Raw genomic sequence first — 19,531 nt, forward strand, 5'->3', positions numbered from 1 at the left:
AATGCTTGTAGCCAATCCTGTAATAAACTAACTAAAGATGTATAACTAGGAAAAGGAAATGAGAGTTATTTACAAGGTTAAAGCAAGTAACATAGACACACAAATGAGTTAGTCTTAGATTCCAAAATATAACAAACTCCATATGTCCATTAGGGCTAACCCAGGCAAAGCAACTAGGGGCTTTTGCTTATGCTTAGTGAGTCTTACCCCTTTAGAGTGCAAGCAGCAAAAAGAGCCAAGTTTCTCTGTGTCAGGGATTTTTCTCTCTTTCTCCCCAGAGCCCAACTGATGGGATGAGTTCATATGCAGGTCTCCTCTTCCTGGAAGGAGTGAGGAGTGCAATTAACAAAGTCTTTGTTCTTTTGATGTTTCACAATAGCTCACTTAGGGTATGTCTACACTACGGAATAAGGTCGAATTTATAGAAGTCGTTTTTTTAGAAATTGGTTTTATATATTCGAGTGTGAGTGTCCTCACAGAAAATGCTCTAAGTGCATTAAGTGCATTAACTCGGCGGAGCGCTTCCACAGTACCGAGGCTAGAGTCGACTTCCGGAGCGTTGCACTGTGGGGAGCTATCCCACAGTTCCCGCAGTCTCCGCTGCCCATTGGAATTCTGGGTTGAGATCCCAATGCCTGATGGGGCTGAAACATTGTCGCGGGTGGTTCTGGGTACATATCGTCAGGCCCCCGTTTCCTCCCTCCCTCTGTGAAAGCAAGGGCAGACAATCATTTCGCGCCTTTTTTCCTGAGTTACCTGTACAGACGCCATACCATGGCAAGCATGGAGCCCGCTCAGGTAACCGTCACCCTATGACTCCTGGGTGCTGGCAGACACGGTACGGCATTGCTACACAGTAGCAGCAACCCCTTGCCTTGTGGCAGCAGACGGTACAGTACGACTGATAGCCGTCATCGTCATGTCCGAGGTGCTCCTGGCCACGTCGGCTGGGAGCGCCTGGACAGACATGGGCGCAGGGACTAAATTTGGAGTGACTTGACCAGGTCATTCTCTTTAGTCCTGCAGTCAGTCCTATTGAACCATCTTATGGTGAGCAGGCAGGCGATACGGATTGCTAGCAGTCGTACTGTACCATCTTCTGCCAGGCAGGCAAGAGATGAGGATTGCTAGCAGTCGTACCATCTTCTGCCTGGCAGGCAAGAGATGAGGATGGCTAGCAGTCCTTCTGCACCGTCTGCTGCCAGCCAAAGATGTAAAAGATAGATGGAGTGGATCAAAACAAGAAATAGACCAGATTTGTTTTGTACTCATTTGCTTCCCCCCCTCCCCTGTCCAGGGGACTCATTCCTCTAGGTCACACTGCAGTCACTCACAGAGAAGGTGCAGCGAGGTAAATCTAGCCATGTATCAATCAGAGGCCAGACTAACCTCCTTGTTCCAATAAGAACAATAACTTAGGTGCACCATTTCTTATTGGAACCCTCCATGAAGTCCTGCCTGAAATACTCCTTGATGTAAAGACACCCCCTTTGTTGATTTTAGCTCCCTGAAGCCAACCCTGTAAGCCGTGTTGTCAGTCGCCCCTCCCTCCGTCAGAGCAATGGCAGACAATCGTTCCGCGCCTTTTTTCTGTGCGGACGCCATACCAAGGCAAGCATGGAGGCCGCTCAGCTCACTTTGGCAATTAGGAGCACATTAAACACCACATGCATTATCCAGCAGTATATGCAGCACCGGAGCCTGGCAAAGCGATACCAGGCGAGGAGGCGACGTCAGCGCGGTCACGTGAGTGATCAGGACATGGACACAGATTTCTCTGAAAGCATGGGCCCTGCCAATGCATGCATCATGGTGCTAATGGGGCAGGTTCATGCTGTGGAATGCCGATTCTGGGCTCGGGAAACAAGCACAGACTGGTGGGACCGCATAGTGTTGCAGGTCTGGGACGATTCCCAGTGGCTGCGAAACTTTCGCATGCATAAGGGCACTTTCATGGAACTTTGTGACTTGCTTTCCCCTGCCCTGAAGCGCATGAATACCAAGATGAGAGCAGCCCTCACAGTTGAGAAGCGAGTGGCGATAGCCCTGTGGAAGCTTGCAACACCAGACAGCTACCGGTCAGTTGGGAATCAATTTGGAGTAGGCAAACCTACTGTGGGGGCTGCTGTGATGCAAGTAGCCCACGCAATCAAAGATCTGCTGATATCAAGGGTAGTGACCCTGGGAAATGTGCAGGTCATAGTGGATGGCTTTGCTGCAATGGGATTCCCTAACTGTGGTGGGGCCATAGACGGAACCCATATCCCTATCTTGGCACCGGAGCACCAAGCCGCCGAGTACATAAACCGCAAGGGGTACTTTTCAATAGTGCTGCAAGCTCTGGTGGATCACAGGGGACGTTTCACCAACATCAACGTGGGATGGCCGGGAAAGGTACATGACGCTCGCATCTTCAGGAACTCTGGTCTGTTTCAAAAGCTGCAGGAAGGGACTTTATTCCCAGACCAGAAAATAACTGTTGGGGATGTTGAAATGCCTATATGTATCCTTGGGGACCCAGCCTACCCCTTAATGCCATGGCTCATGAAGCCGTACACAGGCAGCCTGGACAGTAGTCAGGAGCTGTTCAACTACAGGCTGAGCAAGTGCAGAATGGTGGTAGAATGTGCATTTGGACGTTTAAAGGCGCGCTGGCGCAGTTTACTGACTCGCTTAGACCTCAGCTAAACCAATATTCCCACTGCATCTGATGAAGTGAGCTGTAGCTCACGAAAGCTTATGCTCTAATAAATTGGTTAGTCTCTAAGATGCCACAAGTACTCCTTTTCTTTTTGCGAATACAGACTAACACGGCTGTTACTCTGAAACCAATATTCCCACTGTTATTACTGCTTGCTGTGTGCTCCACAATATCTGTGAGAGTAAGGGGGAGACATTTATGGCGGGGTGGGAGGCTGAGGCAAATCACCTGGCTGCTGGTTACATGCAACCAGACACCAGGGCGGTTAGAAGAGCACAGGAGGGCGTGGTACGCATCAGAGAAGCTTTGAAAACCAGTTTCATGACTGGCCAGGCTACGGTGTGAAAGTTCTGTTTGTTTCTCCTTGATGAAACCCCCCGCCCCTTGGTTCACTCTACTTCCCTGTAAGCTAACCACCCGCCCCTCCTCCCGTCAATCACCGCTTGCAGAGGCAATAAAGTCATTGTTGCTTCACATTCATGCATTCTTTATTCATTCATCACACAAATAGGGGGATGACTCCCAAGGTAGCCCAGGAGGGGTGGTGTAGGGGGGAAGGAAAATGCCACACAGCACTTTAAGCACAGCACTTTAAAAGTTTACAACTTTAAAATTTATTGAATGACAGCCTTCTTTTTTTTGGGCAATCCTCCGTGGTGGGGTGGCTGGTTGACCGGAGGCCCCCCCACCGCATTCTTGGGCATCTGGGTGTGGAGGCTATGGAACTTGGGGAGGAGAGCGGTTGGTTACTCAGGGGCTGCAGTGGCAGTCTGTGCTCCAGCTGCCTTTGCTGCAGCTCAACCATACACTGGAGCATACTGGTTTGGTCCGCCAGCAGCCTCAGCATTGAATCCTGCCTCCTCTCATCACGCTGCCGCCACATTTGAGCTTCAGCCCTCTCTTCAGCCCGCCACTTACTCTCTTCAGCCCGCTACCTCTCCTCCCGGTCATTTTGTGCTTTCCTGCACTCTGACATTATTTGCCTCCATGCAGTCGTCTGTGCTCTGTCAGTGTGGGAGGACAGCATGAGCTCAGAGAACATTTCATCGCGAGTGCGTTTTTTTTTCTTTCTAAGCTTCACTAGCCTCTGGGAAGGAGAAGATCCTGTGATCATTGAAACACATGCAGCTGGTGGAGAAAAAAAAAGGGACAGCGGTATTTAAAAAGACACATTTTATAAAACAGTGGCTACACTCTTTCAGGGTAATCCTTGCTGTTAACATTACATACATAGCACATGTGCTTTCGTTACAAGGTCGCATTTTGCCTCCCCCCACCGCGTGGCTACCCCCTCAACCCTCCCCCCTCCCTGTGGCTAACAGCGGGGAATATTTCTGTTTAGCCACAGGCAAACAGCCCAGCAGGAATGGGCTCCTCTGAGTGTCCCCTGAAGAAAAGCACTCTATTTCAACCAGGTGACCATGAATTATATCTCACTCTCCTGAGGATAACACAGAGAGATAAAGAACGGATGTTGTTTGAATGCCAGCAAACATACACTGCAATGCTTTGTTCTACAATGATTCCCGAGTACGTTACTGGCCTGGAGTGGTAAAGTGTCCTACCATTAAGGACACAATAAGGCTGCCCTCCCCAGAAACCTTTTGCAAAGGCTTTAGGACTACATCTAGGAGAACCACGAATGCCAGGGCAAAGTAATCCTTTCACATGCTTGCTTTTAAACTATGTATAGTATTTTAAAAGGTACACTCACCAGAGGTCCCTTCTCTGCCTGCTGGGTCCAGGAGGCAGCCTTGGGTGGGTTCGGGGGGTACTGGCTCCAGGTCCAGGGTGAGAAACAGTTCCTGGCTGTTGGGAAAACCAGTTTCTCCGCTTGCTTGCTGTGAGCTATCTACAACCTCCTCCTCCTCATCATCATCATCTTCTTCGTCCCCAAAACCTGCTTCCGTATTGCCTCCATCTCCATTGAAGGAGTCAAACAACACGGCTGGGGGGGTAGTGGTGGCTGAACCCCCTAAAATGGCATGCAGCTCATCATAGAAGCGGCATGTTTGGGGCTCTGACCCGGAGCAGCCGTTCGCCTCTCCGGTTTTCTTGTAGGCTTGCCTCAGCTCCTTCAGTTTCACGCGGCACTGCTTCGGGTCCCTGTTATGGCCTCTGTCCTTCATGCCCTGGGAGATTTTGACAAAGGTTTTGGCATTTCGAAAACTGGAACGGAGTTCTGATAGCACGGATTCCTCTCCCCAAACAGCGATCAGATCCCGTACCTCCCGTTCGGTCCATGCTAGAGCTCTTTTGCGATTCTGGGACTCCATCATGGTCACCTGTGCTGATGAGCTCTGCATGGTCACCTGCAGCTTGCCACGCTGGCCAAACAGGAAATGAGATTCAAAAGTTCACGGTTCTTTTCCTGATTACCTGGCCAGTGCATCTGAGTTGAGAGTGCTGTCCAGAGCGGTCACAATGGAGCACTCTGGGATAGCTCCCGGAGGCCAATACCATTGAATTGTGTCCACAGTACCCCAAATTCGAGCCGGCAACGTCGATTTAAGCGCTAATCCACTTGTCAGGGGTGGAGTAAGGAAATCGATTTTAAGAGCCCTTTAAGTCGAAATAAAGGGCTTCATTGTGTGGACGGGTGCAGGTTTACATCGATTTAACGCTGCTAAATTCGACCTAAAGTCCTAGTGTAGACCAGGGCTGAGTTTCAAAGACATTCTTGTTGGGCAGGACTTTACTTCTTCTGTAGGAAGCCACCATTTGCATTAGAGATGATTCCTTTCCTGTTTGATGAGGTTTACCTTGCAAACATTTGCTATTGCTTTATAACATGGTGTACTGATGAGTGAGACTATGCAGCATCCTACAAGTTATTCAGAAGTACGGCTCAGGGTCTGTCACGGAGGTCACAGAATTCATGGATTCCGTCACTTTCTGAGACCTCTGTGACGTCTGCAACAGCCACTATGGCTGCCCCCAGTGCCACCCAAGCAGCCAGCTCAGGGACAGCCACACCGGCTGCTGCTGGAGTGGCTCTGTAGCCAGTCACTTAGGCAGCCCCACAGCTAGCTGCACCGGCCACTGCTTGGGTGTCCCAGGGCAGCGGGCCCTGGGGACCACCCAAGCAGTGGTCCCTGGGGCAGCCAGAGCAGCGGCTGCTCTGACGGCCCCTGGCAGCTGGTGCTGCTGCCCCCACCCCCCAGCAGCGGTGTGCCCCTCGCAGCAGTGACCCCTTGGGGTGCACACCACAGTAGCAGCCACCCCAAGATTTAGTCTGGGGTATTTATAGAATAAGTCATGGACAGGTCATGGGCCATGAATTTTTGTTTACTGCCCATGACCTGTCCATGACTTTTACTAAAAGTACCTGAGACTAAATCGTAGCTTTATTCATAAGGCCTAAACACCAAACACATTCTTACAACTCTAATATCTATCTTAACAATATAACAGACAGGAGAGTCAGACTGGTTTCCAGCTATGCATTTGTCAGTGTTCAGTGAGGCCTGGGGCCATGCCATGAGCTGGCACTTGGTCTGCCAGCATCACAATTATATCCTGCAAAGTTGCAGGGGGCAGGAGTGGAAGAGATAATGGAGAATATAGAAAAGTCTATACCAACTCCTCCAACACATAGCAAATGACTCCCCTGCTAGTCAGATCCCTAAACTACACAATGTTAGGCCTGATTGGCACGTGGATGGGAAATATCCACAGAAATCCCCAGTGTGCTTCAAGAAGTGTTGTTGGTTACAGAATACGTGACATTCTTCCCTCTGTATGACAGCTGAACCTCATGGCTCAGCCTGGTGTTGAAGAAAGACCCCAGTACTGTTGGAGTACTTATTTCTGGAGGAAGGTCTGAGCCACTTTATGGTAACAAAAAATCCCCTGACAGTTTTTGCCAAGGTAGAAATGTTAGTCTTGGTGTGCCAGTCAAATTCCAGCTCAGGTAAATTACTCTCTGGCTGACCTAATTTACTCTAATAGTTTCAGCTAGCCAAAGTACCCATGAACAATTAGGGTGTGCGCTGCGCTGCATTTCATCCTAGAGGGCAGTGAAGTCTCACACAAAGTCTGCAGAGCACCTTAATGTCTCATTTTTAAAGGACCTATAGAAATGTAAGAAATTATTTGCTCCAGAACATCTCTTAACAGCCCAGAATCATTATCAATCCCCCACCAAGGAAAGGTTTGGTTTTCTCTATGAAAAAAAACCCAAACAAGCCCCAAAACCCAACCTCAGCAGGGAGGAACAAATCACAGCCATGTTTGTGCTTTTTGTCCCAACTGCTTGATTTACGAGCCCCAGTGCAATGATTAGAGATGAAAGAAAACATTCCAGAGGCCAAGACCTGCACATTGCTGGTGTCTCATGCCTGCCTTTCTGCCTGAGTTACTGTAAAGGGGACAGGAAACAAAACAGGAAAATTACAAGGAACATACTGGTCACCACAGGCTTCTCTCTCTCTTATCATTTATTGAGCACCAGCTGTGTGTACAAAACAGAGGAAAATAATCCCTGCACGAACGTGTTTGTTATCTAGACAGACGAACGATAATGTTCAGGCTCCCATTGGTGTCTAAGAGCCGTAAGGAGTAATAGTGGCCAAAGGATGAGTTTATTGCTTTATTTTGCTATTTTATTTTAGGCAAATAAATATGGAAGATCTCAATGTGTCTGATTAGGGTGGGCTGTCTAAGAGTACATCTGAAGTGTCTGAAAGGGGAAAAGGTGGATGTTTGTTGCACGGGACAGGAAAGGATGATGAGAGAGGGGAGTAGAGAGGCTGCAAGCGATAACACAGTTTTCGTTCTGTATATAAATGAAGACAAGATAGAGTTGTAACTTGCTTGCTCCCCAGGACTCTGCACTACACACACAGGAGCTCACATACATGTCTCCACAAAGCAGCTCTGGACAAAATGTGCCCCTGTAGTGCAGGCACTTACCACAGTGATGGAAAGGGTTCTTCCATTGACCTCTCCACGGGGCGGTGACTAGGAATTATTCCGTACACCTAGTGGCATCTACACCAGGGGCTAGGTCAGTTTAAATACATTGCACAGAGTGTGAAATTTTTCACGGCCCTGAGTGATATAGTTAAGCTGACCTAATTTTGTCGTGTAGAACAGCCCTTAGTAGTTTGTGCCAGCAGAGCATAGAATAAGAATTATGATAAAGGTCTATATAGTAATTGTCAGGCACAAGGAAATCTGATGCATTAATACAGGAGAGCAGCTTCCTTTGGACAGATACAGTGTAGAACCTGAGCACTTGTCTAGGCCTAAACATTAGATCAACCTAGCTGAATAGCTCAGGGCTGTGAAAAATATCACGTCATGTGCAATGCAGCTTGCATGAGGAAAACATTTATCCACCCCAGCGGATATCAAAGGACAGTAAGAATGTGCCATTCTGATGAGTGGTATAAATGAGTTTAATATATAACTCCCTGTTTCTGGAGGAGTAGAGGGATAGACGATATACTGTAAGAGCACAAAATTGGTCTGAATGAGATGTTTCTTTGGCTGAATGTTTTTTCCTACTCCTATCGCAACTGGTGCATCTCACACAATGGCTCTCTTTCCTTAAACAGGAGGACTTGTGGCACCTTAGAGACTAACCAATTTATTTGAGCATAAGCTTTCGTGAGCTACAGCTCACTTCATTGGATGCATTCAGTGGAAAATACAGGGGGGAGATTTATATACACACAGAACATGAAAAAAATGGGTGTTTATCATTAACAGAGTTGGCAACGGGCTTTGTTGCAAGGATAGGTTCCTGGGTCAGTGTTTCTGTTGTGTGGTTGCCGGTGAGTATTTGCTTCAGGTTGGGGGGTTGTCTGTAGGCAAGAACTGGCCTGTCTCCTAAGATTTGTGAGAGCAATGGGTCGTCCTTCAGGATAGGTTGTAGATCCTTGATGATGCATTGGAGAGGTTTTAGTTGGGGGCTGAAGGTGACGGCTAGTGGCATTCTGTTATTTTCTTTGTTGGGCCTGTCCTGTAGTAGGTGACTCCTGGGTACTCTTCTGGCTCTGTCAATTTGTTTCTTCACTTCAGCAGGTGGGTATTGTAGTTGTAAGAATGCTTGATAGAGATCTTATCGGTGTTTGTCTCTGTCTGAGGGGTTCGAGCAAATGCGGTTGTATCGAAGAGCTTTGCTGTAGACAATAGATCGTGTGGTGTGGTCTGGGTGAAAGCTGGAGGTATGTAGGTAAGCATAGCGGTCAGTAGGTTTCCGGTATAGGGTGATGTTTATGTGACCGTCGCTTATTAGCACCGTAGTGTCCAGGAAGTGAACACTGAAGCAACCTGAAGCAAATACTCACCAGCAACCACACAGCACACAACAGAAACACTAACCCAGGAACCTATCCTTGCAACAAAGCCCGTTGCCAACTGTGTCCACATATCTATTCAGGGGACATCATCATAGGGCCTAATCACATCAGCCACACTATCAGAGGCTCGTTCACCTACACATCTACCAATGTGATATGTGTCAGCAATGCCCCTTTGCCATGTACATTGGTCAAACTTGACAGTCTCTACATAAAAGAATAAATGGGCACAAATCAGATGTCAAGAATTATAACATTCATAAAGACAGGTTTCAGAGTAACAGCCGTGTTAAGTCTGTATTTGCAAAAAGAAAAGGAGTACTTGTGGCACCTTAGACACTAACAAATTTATTTGAGCATAAGTTCTCGTGAGCTACAGCTCACTTCATCGGATGCATTCAGTGGAAAATACAGTGAGGAGATTTATATACACATAGAACATGAAAAAATGGGTGTTTACCATGCACACTGTAAGGAGAGGTTTCAGAGTAACAGCCGCGTTAGTCTATCTTCGCAAAAAGAAAAGGAGTACTTGTGGCACCTTAGAGACTAACCAATTTATTTGAGCATGAGCTTTCATCCATGCTCAAATAAATCGGTTCGTCTCTAAGGTGCCACAAGTACTCCTTTTCTTTTTACTGTAAGGAGAGTGATCACTTAAGATAAGCTATTACCAGCAGGAGAGTGGGGGAATGGGGGGAGAAAACCCTTTGTAGTGATAATCAAGGTGGGCCATTTCCAGCAGTTAACAAGAATATCTGATTTCAGAGTAACAGGGGGTGGAGGGTGAGAAAACCTGGATTTGTGCTGGAAATGGCCCACCTGATGATCACTTTAGATAAGCTATTACCAGCAGGACAGTGGGGTGGGAGGAGGTATTGTTTCATATTCTCTGTGTATATATAAAGTCTGCTGCAGTTTCCACGGTATGCATCCGATGAAGTGAGCTGTAGCTCACGAAAGCTCATGCTCAAATAAATTGGTTAGTCTCTAAGGTGCCACAAGTACTCCTTTTCTTTTTAAGAAAATCTGAGGAACAGTGTGTGTGGGGAATAAACAAGGGGACATAGTTTTACTTTGTGTAATGACTCAACCACTCCCAGTCTCTATTCAAGCCTAAGTTAATTGTATCCACTTTGCAAATTAATTCCAATTCAGCAGTCTCTCGGAGTCTGTTTCTGAAGTCTTTTTGTTGAAGAATAGCCACTTTTAGGTCAGAAATCGAGTGACCAGAGAGATTGAAGTGTTGTTTGACTGGTTTATGAATGTTGCAAAAAGAAAAGGAGTACTTGTGGCACCTTAGAGACTAACCAATTTATTTGCGCATAAGCTCAAATGAAGTGAGCTGTAGCTCACGAAATCTTATGCTCAAATAAATTGGTTAGTCTCTAAGGTGCCACAAGTCCTCCGTTTCTTTTTGCGAATACAGACTAAGACAGCTGCTATTCTAAAACATCTCTTTCCTTACTAATTCTTTGATTGCTTCTTGGTCCTGATTAATTTCCGTAGACAGCACCAGTAAAAGGAGGCAAAGATAAACCAGTGTAACTGAATACCAACCTATACTTCAGCTCTTAGCTCACAGCTACAGCTAGCTGGGCTATGGAAAACAGCAATACAATTAGATTTAAGTTACGGTTGGCAGGCACCAATGGGGCAATTTCCTTATCTTCAATAACAAAAATACTCCTTTGTGACCGGAAAGAAACCTGGAAAATTTGTTAGACACGTAGGCTGGGATTCTGAAGAAAGTGTAAAGGAGGAAGACGCCCAGCTCCCACTGCATTTAAATAGGGCTTGGGTGTTTAATTCCACTGGTCTCCTCGGAAAACCCCAGCTGTAGTAAATAGTCTGGAGTTAGTAGGGTCATTCTTTCGCTCTCTGTTTGTAACAACGGACAGTTTTCGTAACACCTCTTTTGAGTTATGCAACATTCTTCCCTCAGCAAGGAGACTGAAGTTTGTAGCCCACTGTTGACCAGCAAATACAGCGGATTATATTTAAATATATGACCTACGCGTACAAGAAAAACTCCATTAGAGAGAAAAGGAGTACTTGTGGCACCTTAGAGACTAACCAATTTATTTGAGCATGAGCTTTCGTGAGCTACAGCTCACAACATCTGATGAAGTGAGCTGTAGCTCACGAAAGCTCATGCTCAAATAAATTGGTTAGTCTCTAAGGTGCCACAAGTACTCCTTTTCTTTTTGCGAATACAGACTAACACGGCTGTTCCTCTGAAACCGTCCATTAGAGAGGTGGGGCAAAAACTTCAGGCCCAGAGATGCCCCTTACTTCCAAGCTAACCGCTGTGGCTTCAGCGCGCTGGAGCGGAGCAGCACTGGAAGGGCCGCTGCTCGACCACAGGGCTGGGCTACCTGCCGGGGGAAGGGCCCGGGGGGCTCCGCACGCCGGTCTGCGGCTGGGCGCGGGGCCATTTTATTTTGGAAACTGCTAGAAATTCCTGACGGGTGGTGAAGCCCCGGGCCATTTCAAAGGCTTGCGAGGCAACAGAGGGTCTGCTGCCCCGCCCTCGGCGGGGGTGGAAAGGAGAGAGGCGGCGCGCTGGGGCGGTCCTGCTTCCCAGGCTGGCCGCTGCGCGCGAACTGCGCCGGGGGGTCAGCCCTGCGCCGGGACCGCCACTCGCGGAGGAGGCCAGCGTCGCTGCCTCCTCCTTTGTCACTCGCCAGGGGCTGGCAGCGGGCCCGGCTCCCCAGGCCGGCTCCGGACGGGGGACTCCGACCCAGCGCGGCTCGTGACCAGGCTCAGGCCCACGGCGGCGCAAGGCAAAGGCGGCCGGGCCGGGCCGGGCCGGGCCCTGGCTCCGGCGGTCAGCGGGGCCGCGCGGGTAACCCGGGTAACCCGGGCACGCGCCCCCTCCCCCCCGGAGCAAGCAGAGACCCCGGGCCGCGCGCACGTGGCATAAGGCCCGCCTCACGCCGCGTGACCAGACCCGACCGGTCTCGGCGCTCCTCCTCAGCAGCCCCGAGGAGGCGGGAGACAAAGAGCCGCGTCCCGCCTCCGGCTTGGGCGGGTCGGTGGAATCTCGCCCTTTCACTGGCTGCGGTGGGGCGTGAGGGCACCTCTGATTGGCTGTTAGGAGTCGAACCACGACGGGCTACGAGCGGCCGGCCGCTCCCTTCTTCGCCATTGGTCGATAGCGGGGGGAACCGGCTTGGGACGCGGAAAAGCCCATTGGTCTCTAGGGCCCGGAGGGGGTGTGGCCTAGGTACGGCGGCCGCGCGGGGCCTAGCTAGTTTGCCGTTCGGTAAAGGAGCCGGGAGCCGGGATGGGGAGCGAGCCGCTCAGCGCAGCTGGGGCCGGCGCGGCGCCCGAGGGCGGCCCCGTCTTCACCCTGGCGGAGGTGGCGAAGCGCAACTCGAGCCGCGAGGCCTGGCTGGTGATCCACGGGCGCGTGTACGACGTCGGCCGCTTCCTGGGCGAGGTGAGGCCCGCGGGGCCGGCCCGGGGACACCCTCTGCCGGCCGCGAGAGGCGGGGCGGGCTTGGGGAGGGACCGGGGGAGGCGCTGGTGTTTATGTCCCCGGGGGGAGCACCGCCCTGCTGGGCACCCCTGTGGCGGGAGCGACCCTCCCTTGCCCGGCGGAGATGGGGAGACGCTGACGGTGGTTGCCCCGCAGCGGGGTTTTGTCATTCATCGTTCTGTGTTCGTAGCGCCGCGGCGTCCTGAGGGACCCGTCGGCTCGGGACTCCCTTGTCTGTGAGGCACGCAGCCTGTGTAGACGGGCGCATTCCTGCCCCGTGCGGCCGCCAGTCTGAGTTAAAGCAGACGCAGCAAGTGGCTTGAGGTGGGAAGGGGGGTAGCGGTAGCCCATGATGTGGTAGTTTCAAACTGTTTCCGTTTTTCTCTTCCGAACAAATAATTGAACCAAGGAGTTCTCGTTGGCATCTCTGCTCCCCTCATGAGATGAAAAAAGTAAATTAAAGGCTTGGATTTGCATTTCTATCTTGGTTCCCGTTGGCTACGTGAATTAGTAAAAGATTTTACACCAAGTTGTGAGACAAGGTGTGTGAGGTAATATCTTTTACTGGACCAACTTTTGTTGGTGAAAGAGACAAGCTTCCAAGCTACACAGAGCTCTTCCTCAGGTCTGTGGAAAGCTTGTTCCTCTCAGCAACAGAAGTTGGTTCAGTAAAAGATATCACCTCACCCACCTTGTCTCTCTAATACCTTGGGACCAACATGGCTACAACAACACTGCAAATAATATACTAAGTAGTGTCAGTAATATAATAATAATATACAGGGTAGGTCAATATTTTGAAGACCAATCTCCAAGCAGAATCCAGGTTTTAAAGGAAACGATGCTGGTGATTCAACAGATGAGTATCTGTCACATTATTCACTTCCAAGAAGTGGGTGTATCTCTCTGCCTGGGAAGGGAGTTATCCCTGTGTATAGTCTGCAGTTCTCCTGCATTCTCTGGGGTGAGCAGTGCTATGTGGTCACTCATGTTGCTATTGACTTGGATTCTTGAAAAGTTTTAAGTTATAGGTTGCTCCTAACAGTGTTTGGAGTCAATAACTGAGCAGAACAAAAAATGGCAATAAATTGTCAGCTGTGTTTTTGTCCCACCTCAAAATAAAACCTCAGCTGCCATGCCAGCACCACCCTCCCGAGCTTCTGGCTTCTACATAGCAATGTATCACCTCGTTCTGAACCAATGCTAAAACAGAAGCACTTCACTGAAAAAAGCACCATCTTCCTTTTCAGGACTGTTTGTACTCTGTGTAAACTTGGCTTGGGTTTACCACTAGCTGAAAATGTCCATTTACATACACCTGCTATGTGGTCATAACATTATTAAGAATATGAGCAGGATTTTTGATCTCCAAGACATGATGACTAAAAAACAAATCTAGTGGAATCTACAGGCTATGTGATAGAGGACAGAATGATAACTCATCAGACTTTTTGGGTCCTTCCATCTTGCAGCATCTGAGATATTGGAGGCCACAGCTTTGTGTGTGTGTGTGAAGCTTTCCAGGATTTACAAAGTAAGACAAATTTCATTTTTATTGTACACTGGACAAGATAGTGCTACCTTCACCCCCCCAGATACTACAAAGCTGAGTAAAGACTGTGGAGATTGTGCCTGCTGGGCAGCTCAGGCAGCCAGTTTAGAATAGGATTCCTTATCTTACACAATGACTTGACGATGTCCCGAAGTCAAACTCCTTCATTCAGCCTTTGCTTTTCTTTCAACAAATGTATCTTAGAAGATTCAAATTGTAGCCTCACTTCTTTCTTAGCTCCAGTTGCCGTGAGTGTCTCCTCACTGATTCATGGTTGATGTTTGAAGGGCTTAGGCCCCTGAGCCAACCTTGCAGCAGTCAGCACTGATGACTTGAAACAATGCCATTCCTCATCAGATGACTGAGAAAGTGGAACTTTGGTCTCTTAACACTTAAACAGCCTTGAGCAGTTTGGAACAGGAAGCTGTCTGTTAGTTGGGTTCTAATAAGAGCTTTTGGTTGATGGGACTATTTTCAGCCTATTATCTGGCTGATGTCAAAGTCAGAGGTGTATTTTTCTAAGCAGAAGCAGATTGTCAGTGCCCAGTTCAGCATCTCTGCCAATTTGTACATCAATGACTGTTGACTGCAGAGGTGCTGGAACAGTTTTCCTAGTGTGGGTGCTGAGAGGCATTGAACCAAACTGCAAACCCTGTATATAGTGGAAACTACTTCAAGCCTGGGGGTGCTGCAGCACGCCCAGCACCTATGGTTGACCACCTTCGACTGTTAATGAGTCCTAGTGAAACCATGTGGAGTGTACTGGGGTCTGCTTGTGAATCCTCAGGTGATGAAAAAGCAAGTCAGCAATCACCATGTCATTGCCATGTTCCAAGCCCTTTAGCCTCCATGGTGACATTGGAACATCAAGCTCACTATGAAGCTGTGGATCTACAGGACTATGGTTATACCAATTCAGTTGTATGGAAGTGGAAATGAGAGCTCTGAGGAAGGTTGAAGAGCACCAGATTGATGTCTTTGATTCTTGTTGTCTTTGTCAGCAGATCCATATTAAACATCCAACTAAGATCTGCAATGAAGATATTTGTAGCCGAACCCACCAACCACCTCCATCAGCACAGATTTTGGTTTGGCATCTTCCTTGGTATGGACATATTATTAGGCCAGAAGACCAGTGAATTTTGAGCACACTTATGAAGGAATGTTGCTACATGGTCAATGATGGCCTACATGCCAAAAGCTATGGTGATGCAGTGAGGTTGGCAGTGATGATCATAGACTGAACATCCAGCAAGACTGTCTTAAAGACCTAGCTAGAGATTGATCTGGGTAGTGCTTGCTCTGCAAGGAGGCTGCATTCCTTTGGAATTTGTGATAATGATAACAGTCATGGTCATCTTGTTGGAAGACTCTTGTAAAAGGCAGGCAGCCTCCGTGCCCCTTGGGGTCTTTCACACTGCATTGGCTTAGGCTGTCCCTTCTTTGCTTGAGTCAGTTTTGCATTATTTGCAGCTTTCATAGTGAAATGGAACTGAAATCTTTTCTTGTCTTTGGTGAGGTCTACAGTACAGACTTCTGACGAAATAGCTATGTCAGTCAGGAGTGTGAAGAGGTCTCATCCCTGACCAATAGAGCTGTGCTAGCAGAAGCTGCTAGGGTAGAGAAAGTTATACTAGCAAAACTGGGCTTTTACTGGTATAGTTTGTTGCTCACAGGGAGTGATCTTGTTATACTGGTACAAAGCACAACTTTGACAGTTTAGCTGCATCCATGCTAGGAGTGCTTCACCAGTATGGCATAGCAGTAATCCTGTGTCGGTAAAGCACTTCTAATGTGGACACAGCCTTTCTCTGCAGGACTATAAAGGGGTCTTGGCTCCCAGATCCTCTGCCTATCTAGATGTGCCATTTATATTCTAGTATTGCATTCAGCACTGCATCTGCATGCTGCAGTGTCTGAAATGTAACCTGCCGAGCCACTGTCTGTTGGGTATTTATAGGTACTGATCACAAGAGTACCCTAAGTTGTACTGGCAAAAGCACTTTTTCCCCTGTTTGTACTGGGGGATTTGCTGATATAGCTATACCTGTATAGCCATACCAGCAAATCTGTTCTAATGTAGGCTAGGCTTGCATCTACACTACAGCTTTTAGTGCGATAACTATGTAGGCAAAAAAATCATACACCTTACCAACATAGTTATACCAGTTACATTTTTAAGTGTAAATCAAACCTTATTTTACAGACGAAAGCAAGATTAATCCTCATTAGCCCTATGTAGTCAATACAGTTCCTGGAGAGTGTCAGACCCAGGCACTTTAATGGATTTTAAACAAGCCCAGGTTTCAGAGTAGCAGCCGTGTTAGTCTGTATCCGCAAAAAGAACAGGAGTACTTGTGGCACCTTAGCGACTAACAAATTTATTTGATAGCCCACGAAAGCTTATGCTCAAATAAATTTGTTAGTCTCTAAGGTGCCACAAGTACTCCTGTTCTTTTTAAACAAGCCCAGTGTCTGATAAACTGTTCTGCATGAGATCTCTGAGGGTATGTCTACACTAGCAGAGTTACAGCGCCGCTCAGAGAATGCTGAAGGGAAACCACTGTTGTGTGTTCACACCGTCAGCTGCCTGTACAATAGAATGTTCACACTTGTGACACTTGCAGTGGTATTTGGAGCGGTGCACTCTTAGCAGCTATCCCACAGAGCATCTCTTCCTCTTCTGTTGCTAAGAGTTGTGGGAAGGCGGAGGGAGTTGTGGGGCATCCTGGGTCCTTTCCCAATGCCCCATGATGCATTGCTTCACATCCCAACAATCTCTGTGCTTTCGTCCGGATTTGGCGCCATCTTTCAATGATTTGTGTACTGCGCGCTCTGCCTCTTCAGTCTGCAGGAATGAATCCCGCACTGTTCTGGCACGCCGTGTTCTCCTTTTGATCCCTCTTCTCGCTGTCCCGCCACTCCTTCAATTCTTGTTTTTCGGAGTGCATCATGACATCATGCAGAAATTCTTCATGGCCACTTTCTAATTCTGCGCAGCCATTCAGCCAGTGATAACAAAGACGAAGGCTGGGCTCCCAAGGTCATATCTGTGAAGCCAAAATGCAACATTTTACAGAAGCCGTATTGTTTGCAACACGCAGACCACTGATTTAAAACACAGCCACTATTCACATACCTGTCACTAATTGGCTGACACCAGGCAAGTACACATGAGCCACAAGACCCTGAAAATGATGAGGAACCGCAGGGGAAATCGGTGTTCCAGGACCGTACTTTACACTGGGCACACGGCTCTTGGGGAGAGCCAGCACTGTAGGTGGGGGCCTTATAACCATTTACTGTCCCCACATTTTCCACAGGATGTGATCATTATGGAAGCTATCTCGCTGCTGAGGGTGAGCAGGGAATCAAGGGAGGGTCTTCTCCAAGACTGCAGCTTCTGCCCTGTCCCTTATGTGGCTTGCCTGTGTGCAGCAATGATCCTCTTCCCTGCCCCCCCCCCCCCCCCCCCGTGATGGCAAAGTGGCACGGGAAAGTTACCCTTAATGGGGCAAGAAACAAAGCAGCTCTGCCAAAGAACCTACGGCAACAGATTGCCCAATATCTCCATGAGAGTTTCCTGGAGATCTCTGAGGCAGATTCCTGTGAAGTGACGGAGTCAGTCGATACCCTGTTGCACCGCTCAGACTAGGCATGTGGTGGTACATGCATCATACAGACACAAGCCTGCTTTCTGCAACCCTCCTGCCCCCAACATCTCGCTTCAGTGATTCCCAAAATCAAAGCCACTTACCAGGGCCCTCCTGTTTGCGCTTCACCAGGTTCCAACAGCTGTGATTGGCTAACCTCCTCTGGGGTAGAGAAGAGCTCCTGACTGCATGCATCTCTGACCTCCAAGTCGTCCTCTGCCTCTGGGTCCCCTTCCCCATCCAAGATTTCCTCCTCCTGGCTCAGTCCACTGTTGACTGGCATGTGAGCTACCGAAGTATCCACAGTGGCCTTTGCAGTGGAGGTAGGGTCACCACCGAGTATTGCGTCCAGCTCTTTGTAGAACTGGCTGCTCGTGGGCACAGCACCCGTAGCGGCAGTTTGCCTCCCGCGCCTTGTGGTAGGTATTCCGCAGCTCCTTCACTTTGATCCTGCACTGCAGTGTGTCCCAGTCATGGCCCCTTTCTGTCATGCATTGTGAAATCTGTCCGTAGTTGTCATAATTCCTACGGCTGGCGCGCAGCTGGGACTGGACCTCCTCCTCTCCAAATGCTGATGAGGTCCAGCGGCTCGGCATTGCTCCAAGCCGGAGATTGTCTGGTGCGTGGAGCAGCCATGGTTACCTGGAAAGATGCGCTAAGACCACTGCACGCGTCACTGAGCAAACTTTCAAAATTCCCAAGGAATTTAAGGGGTGGGGCTGATGGATGGTCACCTGAGGGCAGGGCAGTAGAGTTCAAACTGATGACCAGAGAGGCTAGAACAGGCATTGTGGGACATCTCCCAGAGGCCAGTCGCAGTGCTGCAATTGACCAGGGTATCTACACTGGGACCACGGCACTGTAGCCCCGGCACAGAAGGCTGTATCCTCTTGTCGGGGTGGCTTTTTTTATAGCGCTGGAACTACGCAGTGGCTTGGCAGTGTGTATAGCTCAAGAGTTACAACGCAGAAAGCTGCTTTGCTGGCAGAAATTTGCCAGTGTAAACAAGGCCTGAATTGCTGTAACTGCAGATGTCAGGGATTCAGCATGAAATGTTCCCCCTCAATCCTCTGTAATGGTTGGGGAATTGCTAATTGCTGCCTGGTCTAGCCCTTGGCCACATGTTATTTGTACAGAATTGCTGAGCTCATTGAAGTGCTATTGCAGGGCTATTGCATAATCTCTGAGAGGCCACTCTGGTTCCTGCAAACCAGACACAGTGGGTCAGGTGCTGGTCAGTCTGTCTAAAGTGTGTCCGTTGCAATATGGATTATTTTAAACTTTATCATGTTATGTTGCTGGTTACATAATAGAAGTTCTAAGACATTGGACTTACCACATGGCAAAAGTCCATCAGGTCATAAGAACGTGGACAGAATGAGGGAGATGTACAAAGGCAGCTCCTCAAGTTGCATGTAAAACCTATAGTGAGTTGGTATCTGTTTCTCTTCCAGAGCTGGCTGGGCTGCAGTGGGGGGTATGCCTGATGTGTTTCAGCTGAAGTAGAACCATTTCCGTAAATATCTCCCAAATATCAAAAGGGTAATTCACTTACCATTTGAAACAAAATAAGCCCCAGAATGCAGGTTACAGTGGTGTCTCTGTGCTGCAACTGTATGAGCTATGAAAACTATGTCTGTGTTTAAATATTACAGGTAAACTGCAGAGGGTTAACGTTCCAATTATGTGCTGAAATGGCCTGTCAGGAGCAGGGGTAAATATACCTTTTGATTAGTGCTGTGAAGTGTAAGTCGCCCTGTGCTGCATGCCCCTTTCTCCACCACGTGCACACTACTGTTTGGGGCACTTAACTCATCCCCTCCCAAAACTCCT

The 19,531-nt window shown here is 48.6% G+C and overlaps 1 protein-coding gene across 4 annotated transcripts in view; it reads left to right on the forward strand.

The window, feature by feature from the left end:
- Positions 1-11,882: 11,882 nt before the first annotated feature.
- Positions 11,883-19,531, forward strand: part of CYB5B (cytochrome b5 type B) — a 36,478-nt gene continuing 28,829 nt past the window's right edge. For 2 of the 4 annotated variants that reach the window (XR_012154555.2, XM_073308334.2), the window contains exon 1: positions 11,883-12,454. Coding sequence is in view for 3 of the 4 variants with exons in the window: in XM_073308334.2 (XP_073164435.1) it covers positions 12,299-12,454 (156 nt within the window). In the remaining variant the exon portion in view is untranslated. The remainder of the gene's footprint in view (positions 12,455-19,531) is intronic. The other 2 variants (XM_073308332.2, XM_073308333.2) reach the window with 2 other exon arrangements.

Source organism: Lepidochelys kempii, chromosome 12 (assembly GCF_965140285.1).
Source record: "Lepidochelys kempii isolate rLepKem1 chromosome 12, rLepKem1.hap1, whole genome shotgun sequence".
Classification (NCBI taxonomy): domain Eukaryota; kingdom Metazoa; phylum Chordata; order Testudines; family Cheloniidae; genus Lepidochelys; species Lepidochelys kempii.